At 44.8% G+C, this 8,354-nt stretch overlaps 1 protein-coding gene across 1 annotated transcript in view; it reads right to left on the bottom strand.

Annotated features, from left to right (window-relative positions):
• Positions 1 to 154, bottom strand: part of LOC135825055 (S-phase kinase-associated protein 1-like) — a 3,339-nt gene extending 3,185 nt beyond the window's left edge. Inside the window, exon 1 of the mRNA XM_065337791.1 lies at positions 1 to 154. This exon is cut by the window's left edge and continues 328 nt beyond it. Within this exon, the coding sequence (XP_065193863.1) occupies positions 1 to 17 (17 nt within the window). The 5' untranslated portion in view covers positions 18 to 154.
• Between the last annotated feature and the right edge of the window lie 8,200 nt (positions 155 to 8,354).

Genomic DNA, 8,354 nt, shown 5'->3' with positions numbered 1-8,354 from the left:
TTCAGTATAGCTGCCATCTCCGATTAAAATCTGAAAATCGAACACTTTCTCTTAGACACTGGAACGGATCAAAGCTGTTTGGCAAACAAATAGGTCTGACTTTACACTGAAGACAAACGCCAATTTGAAAATCTGAACGGTAAAGGACATGAAAAAAGTGAATGTGGTCTAAAACGCTCTGACCCTTATATCAGCAGGGGTTGTTTCGAGATCGGGCGCGCACAAGCTGTGCAGTGATAGGCGCGCACAAGCTGTGCAGAGCTAGAGGCGCGCACAAGCTGTGCAGTGATAGGTGCGCACAAACTGTGCAGTGATAGGCGCGCACAAGCTGTGCAGTGATAGGCGCGCACAAGCTCTGCAGTGATAGGCGCGCACAAGCTGTGCAGTGCAGTGATAGGCGTGCACAAGCTGTGCAGTGATAGGCGCGCACAAGCTGTGCAGTGAAAGGCGTGCACAAGCTGTGCAGTGATAGGCGCACACAATCTGTGCAGTGATAGGCGCGCACAATCTGTGCAGTGATAGGCGCACACAAGCTGTGCAGTGATAGGCGCGCACAAGCTGTGCAGCGATAGGCGGGCACATAGGTGTGTAGTGATAGGAATGCAGAAGCAGGTGTTATGGTTACACCATCCCCCTCCTCTTGATTGTGCAAAACACAATAGGATGAAATACTTAAGAACACAAGTGGAACAATGTTTCTTCCGGACTCGTCCTTGAAAAAATTCTCTGGCTCCCAGGTTGTCTCATCATAACCCTTCCACTGAATTAAGGTGGCAGACTACCCAAAAATTCGCTGAAAATGGAATTTTTAAGTTCATATTGAGTGCTACGTCAGTTGAAAGAGCATGAATAGCTGCAACTTCTCTGAAAATTGTGTCCCGATCTGACAAGCCATTGGAGAGTTATGGCCGAAAATGTGCCCTTGCAAGGAAAGATTTTTTGTTGCACGCTGTCATTTTTTGGCAGCACTGCATTTGAATCTGAGCAGACAAAGTCCAAAAAAATCCAAAAATCACGTTAAAAACCACGTATTGGGCTGCACTGCGGCCAGCTTCGCCCGCCGCCGTGCAGCAGGACTTTTGCCAGCACCCTCGTGACGTTGCGGATATGTGGCTTGATTATTGTAGTTGACGTTGATTTAGTGACTTTGGCAAGTTTGAGTCGTGTCAAGAAGTCAGGTAGGATTCAGTACTAGGCAGTAGTGAAACGTGAGTGGCAGTCTTTGCCGGTTTCTGAGGGTATCCTGGATTTGGTGTGCAGCGCTGTGGAAATGGCTTGCTGTGTAGGTCCCAGCACTGGATGTTGTATCAAAGGTACGACCTCGTAGCACCTGCTAAACCTAAAAAAATTCAAAAATTGACTTGGGTCCGTGGGAGTCTGTGAGAGAACCCCCACTCGTTCCGTTGTGACAGATTCCAGGGCCACGTTGAGGGGCCCTACCCCACCACCCATGGCTGCTTCTGGACTTGTTTAACGTTTGGGTCCCACTCACGGACAGAATGGGCACGAAAAGGTGAAAAATTGTAAATGCATTCGTTTGGCTCCTGGGGGGCTCGCACACTGTGGCACAATGCCGGAAAGTCTGTCAGTGAGGCGCAAGAACTTGTAAATCATGGCCTGAGGGCCAGCATAGTGGCAGGAGTGTGTGGTCAAAATTTCACTCGAATCCATTGAGAAACACCAAAGGTTCGGTCAATTGAATGCCATATGAAATTTATGGGTAGGCTGCCCCCTTTTCAAAGAACTCTGCCAGGCACAACTAACAGATGTGCCTGGTCGGTCACGAGGATCAAGAGAGGTACAGAAATAGCTTACGCTCTAAACTCCACGTCAATACTGGAGTAGAGATAGACATAGGTGTGAAGTAGAAGCCAAGTGACAACCAACAAAATTATACTGAGCGTCTAACGTCCCATCTGAAAATTACCAACTGCTCTAAACAACTGTAGAAGAAACGGACTAAGTTATAGCTAATTTACTGCTGTATGCCGATGTGTGAACAATACAACATCAGTCGTGTGTCAGCTGGATATCAGTTGATATTCCCCTACTATGGATGCTGTGGATCTGTCAGCGATGGGTTTTGTCACTTTTCTTTTCGCAGTCCACATACCCGTACCTCGTGTGCGTGCATAAATTGAACACCTAGATCAGTCTTCATTACTTTATGGAGAAGTATTGCTTTATGGAAAAGGAAAGTGCGCGCTCGTTTAATTGCGACAGTAGTACTCTGCAAGACGCGAATCGTCGAAAGACCTCCGACGGCGTACAGGTATATGTATACGGAGCTTTGCCATAATAACTCGCGGAGACATTGATTCCCAGCGATAATGGAAGAGAGTGGATCTGCGCCGAGTAACCAAGGTTGCGCTGCACCAGGGGCCGAGCCTGGCGAGAGTATTCGTGAAGATCCCGTGATAACACGCATGGAGGGTCCAGTACAGGAGGTATTCTACCAGTTAGGCCTAGTACTTGCGTTCTTCTTCCGTAGCCAGGGCAACCAAGACCATATTGTTCTCCAACAGTCCTGTACGCCGTACAATTTCATGCTGTCACGTGACTCTATCAATCCTGGCACTACATTATGGCTACGCGGAAAGTCGGATCATTGTGGTCTGGTGTCCGGTATAGCAGACATCATGGGTATATTATTATCATTTTTGGCGACCTAAATCTTGCAGAAAAAGGGGAGGTCTACTGGACCACGATTGACTTTCTTTGCAGTTCATTTGCAGCCGGATGTACACAGCCCTCTGCTTCTGTTTCTTGCGGAGAGCACCTTCAACACATGGGATCTAAAAGTTAACGTTACAAAAACAGAATGGATCAGAATATACCTAGAACCACCGGCACCGTCAGCAGTTACACACCAGTCCGTTATTCGAGGACAGGAGCCTTGAAAAACGGTAAAGACACTTGGCTCCTTGTATGGATCATGCTATGATGTAGCACGGCGAATTAGCCTCTCCGCAGCGGCATTTGGGCGCATGAAAGAGATTTGGCTCCGGCGACGGCACCTAACAACTAACACCATGACGAGGCTGTACAACGCATACGTCCTCCTGATTCTTACGTACAACATTGGCTGTGCAGGCTTGTCAAAGGCACTGGAAGACTCCCTCGACAAGAGCCATCGAAAGCAGCTTCGTCACATGCTTGGCATCCTTTATCCGAAAATCCTCACAAACAACGATCTGTATAAGCTCACCAACACCGAGTCAATATCTGGAAATGCGAAGCGAGCTAGATGGCGGTTACTCGGGCACATTCTACGCCAACCAATCGGCACACCAGGGAACCAAGCAATGATGGCATACCTAACTGCAGAGGAAACAACTAAACACAGGAAGAGAGCACCTCGGTCCTGCCTGGTAATCACCCTTCAGCGAGACTGCAAGCAAACTGCAGTTTGCGCTGAAGACAAATCGACACCTAGACACGCTCCGGGACTTTGCGGCCGATCGAACGATATGGGGCAACATCTGCTCGGCCATCACATGAACATATGGACTGTCTTAGGTGTGTGGACGGTGCTTGTGCTCACTACTATATCAGGGTCTACAGGCATCCGAAGCACTGATTGTATCTGCATTATTTTGTACTCAATGTATGCAACACTATTATCTCCACATCACCATGTTTTTATTTTTGTTTATGTTTTTTCACTCCATTGTCGTGAGTTCCCATTGGGAACGGATACGATAATAGTGATAATAATAATTGTCCTTCACAAACCTAGCAAACCTTCTGATATATGGATGTACATTTAGTCATTTAAAAGTATTGTGAATGCAGCACAGCGGCAGTGGTGATGAGATCAAAACCTGCTCGTCCTACCATACGTCTCCGAGTCCTTGCTTGCTGGGTGCAGGGGACTAGAAAAAAACTGAAGGGTGAAAGAGAAAATTAGTGCTAGAGCATGGCTTGTCCCAAGCGGGTGTACCTGGTGGTTGGAGTCAATTTTGTCCTTGAACGTTTCTCGCTCGCACACTTACAGCAAACCTATAGACGAGAAAAGGATAGTTAAACTGTGGAAATGGAGGACTAAAACTCAAGGCCTCGTGTTTGAGTAATTGGTAATTTAATTAGACAACTGTTTAATCCGTGATAAATAGTCGTTTTGTAACAGGATTCACACAGGAAAACGAGGTAGGCTGCACATAGAGATTTCCAGGAATGGTGTGAAATTTGAAGCGATATTCCTCACTGGAGACGGGCAAAGCTGCAGTGGACACACGCCGGCACAGATATTACATGGAGTTGAGCAGAAAACAGCACTATAACACATTTTTATGCAACTTTTATGCAAGGTTATCTCATGAGCTGATTGTTTCGTAGCTGGTGGTATTATTGGACACTATAGCGTAACGTGTAGTTCTTTGGTTCTTTTATTTACTACGAATAGCACCTTTTGGTAATCTATTCCTTTTCTCTATGTAGGTTTGAATTAGAGAATGCCATCTTCGGAGTTGAATACATCAGGGCAACTGTGTACAGTCAACACACTCACATACATGTACATGTACGTGATAAACTGACACCAACATAAAACGTAGAATGTAGGCGTTTAGAACCCTGACAGACACAAATAACAGAAGTGCCAGGTCAGTCACAAGAAAGGGAAAAAATATATGTTACGCTCTAAACTACACGTCAATACTGGAGTAGAGATAGACATACGTGTGAAGTAGAATCCAAGTGACAACCAACAAAATATCGATATATCGAGCGTCTAACGTGGTATGTGAAAATTGCCAACTGCCCAAGACTGTTTCATGTACTCACAAGTTAGCGACTGTTGCTAACTGGACGGCCCAAAATGAAGATGGTATTAACTGCAGAAAATCTGAACCAGATGTGTTGACTTGTTTTCTGCTAATGTGCTGCTGTTCAATCTCGATGTGTGAACAATTCAATATCAGTCTCGTGTCAGCTGGATAGCTGTTGATAGTCCCCTGCTGTGGATGCTGTGGATCTCTCAGCGATAGCTTTTGTCACTTTTCTTTTCGCAGTCAACATAACCGTACACCGTGTGCGTGCATAAATTGAACATCCAGATCACTCTTCATTTCTTTATGGAGAAGTATTGTTTTATGGAAAAGGAAAGCGCATGCTCGTTTTATTGCAACAGTAGTACTCTGCAAGACTCGAAATATCCAAAGGACTCCGACGCTTACAGTTACAAGTACATGTATATAGAGCCTGGCCATAATTAATTGATACCGAACGGAAACATTTCTGTTGGCTGATTCCACGCCGTTATGGACAAGAGTGGATCTGCGCACACTGACAATGTCGGTCAACTTCGTCATGAAGCTTCCGCTGCATCAGAACCCGAGCTTGTCGACAGTATTTGTGAGGATCCCTTTATAAAACGCATTCCAGGTCCGGTACAGGAGGTGTTCTACCACTTAGACCTAGAAGAAGCCTTATTTCTCCGTGTCCATGGCCACGAAGACGATATTACTATCGACCAGTCATCTACGCAGACCAGTTTCACGCTGTCACGTGACTGTATCCACCCTGGCACTACATTATGGCTACGCGGAAACTCGGATCGATCTGGTCTGGTGTCCAGTAAAGAAGATATCAGGGGTATATTATCGTTTTTTTGCCAATTAAATCATGCACGAGGAAGGGAGGTCTACTGGACTACAGATGACTTTCTTTGCAGTTCATTTGCTGCTGAATGTACACAGCCCTCCGAATGCACTGGAATCGTGAAGTTTGATGTACTGTACCAGATAGCCAAAGTGGACAGCGGCCATCTGCTCACAATCAGACATATTTCGATCGATGTTAGAGAGTTCGTATTCCCGAATGTTGGCTTTATGAATAGTGATCTTAGGGAATACCCCCTTCAGCTCAGTGATGATTTCATCCAGCACTTCATGGATTCTATCAGGTGTGTGCTAGGCTTGATGAAGAAGACCCACTAATCTTTGCCAATGACGCGCCAACCCAACTGTGTCCCTGGAACATAACAAACCACACACACGCGCACATGCCCGCACACGCTAACATGTATCTGTGCATAAGCGCACAGTCAAGCACCTACACCAAAACGCACATGTACATGCACCTTGTGAACACACAAACACGGACATACACCAACACACAGGCACACCTTTTTTTGTAATCAAAAACGTGTTATGAGCATTGTGCTCCCAAAGGTCATAATTACTGAACGCCATATCTATGACGTCTACTATGACGTACCGTCTAGCACTTTCATGTTTATCTAACACACGTACATAATACAGAACATGTATGAGTCTTGTCACGTGTCTCAACCTGTCCATATATTTAACCCCAACCCTTATTCTACTGGCTCGTTGTCATCACCACTCACAATAATATGTGTACAACCACGCCAGTAGTCATGGTAACTACACTATTACATGCAACCAATGGCTGTATGACTGTGTACATGTTAATAACATTGCTCACGTCGTGTAGCTAAAACAACTCAAAACCAAAACTTGTTTTGAATTGTTTTGGCTATCAAGTGAAGATGTGGGCATTTTGTGACTGTGACTGCACACGAAGATAAGCCTGCGTGTAATTTAGTTCACTGAGTGCGGGATTACAAGGAAAGATATTATTTGTTACAATGAAGTGTACAATATTGGATCTAAAACTATACCAGAAAGAAAGATCAATTATACTAAAGCTAGCAGTAAAAACGCGTTATTACTTGGGGAGCGAGTAGAGCAGTGTGATCATAGTAGCCTGTAACCAAGGCAACCTGTAGGCCACTACTTTTAGCAATGATATTAATTAAGGGGGGGGTTGTCAACTGACAACCGCTCTGTTTAGTTGCTATTCACACTGAGTGAATAGCAACTAAATAGAGCGGTTGTCAGTTGACAAACCCCCTTTTATTCACAATGCAGTTGCGTGATGTCCACCCCCATTATTGTGCTTCTCCTCTTTTCCACACTCGAGTGTGGAAAAGAGGAGAAGCACAATAATGGTACGGATTATGACTATCTGCCCACCAACGTGACCAGATCATAATTATACAGTCAGGGAGAGCAACAGATCGGCATCGACACTGACAACGAGTACTGAGACATTCAACGACCTGACATCCTCGTCATGACTCGTACCCTTTTTGTCCTTCTTCTTTTTATCCATAATAACATTAGCTCGCCATCCGAGTTCAAGGGAAGACTGGAAAAATGAGAAGGAAAAATGGCAGAGTGTGCGTGTGTGCGGGGGGAGGAGGATTACCATACCGTGGGATCTGGAGTGATTTGGCGCAATAGGGTTTGGCCCATAACAAGGCTACGTAGCAGTGTTCGCGGCATGTATTGAGAGTTTTTTTCTGATAACACAGTTCATAAAATTATTATTATGCTTTTCACAAACCTAACAAACCTTCCGATTATGGATGTACATGATTATACAAGTATGTACATGATTATACAAGTATCGTGAAGGCAGCATAATGCCAGTGCTTATCCTACCATACTTCTCCGAGTCTTTGTGGGCTGGACTAGAAAAAATGAGGGCGAAAGACAAAATTAGTGATAAAGCATGGCTGGCCCCATCCCTTGTGGTTTCAGTTAATAAGTTCTTCAGCATTTCCAGTTTGCAACTTTCCTGCAAACCGATGGCCGACTCATCTTCTCCACGATCGGATGTACGTCGCCAGAAACCAGCCAATTTCCCAAGCATTTGTGCGGTATGCTGGCTAGCAACGACAACAAGAAGTATGCTCTGTGTGCGGCTGGTTGGGTTATTTTCTTTTAACTTTGGGTTCTTTTCATTTGCTTCGAGATTTTTACATTATAAAATTGTTGTGGGATTTTAGTTGCGTTTCTATTATTGATCAAGCTGTTATTTTTGCCTGTACAAGGCACTTGAACTGCAAAAAAGCAAGAAGTATGGAGAAATGATGTGCTATATCCAGACTCGGTTGGCATCCGCTCTGCTAAAAGCTGCCATAATGTGCATCCGCGGTTACTGCTCGGCATACCACGGTGCAGTTATTGCACTCCGAAAGTTGACTGTTGTGGAGGGACACATGTGAGGTGTTGTTGGTCTTAGTTCTCATGGTTTTAATTGCATTCTAATCTGTATTAATTGCTGCTGTAGTTTTGGGGTGGTGCTACGAATACATCACATACATAGTGTTAATCACGCAATGTTTTTCTTTTGTAATAGCTATGAAAAGTACGAATGCCGCAGACATCACCACGCAACATGACAATTTGTTCAAGGTTTTAGATTGTGTGTTTCCAGAATCGATTTTCAAACTCCGATCATCAGTGTAAATACGGAACTAAAGTGATCAAGGGAAAAACAAAGGTTAAAAATCCAAAGAAGTGTGACACATGACGCGTAAG

Source organism: Sycon ciliatum, chromosome 9, assembly GCF_964019385.1.
Source record: "Sycon ciliatum chromosome 9, ocSycCili1.1, whole genome shotgun sequence".
In the NCBI taxonomy this organism is placed as follows: Eukaryota; Metazoa; Porifera; class Calcarea; order Leucosolenida; family Sycettidae; genus Sycon; species Sycon ciliatum.
The sequence above is the reverse complement of the archived record's forward strand: the minus strand, read 5'-3'. Positions and strand labels throughout refer to the sequence as shown.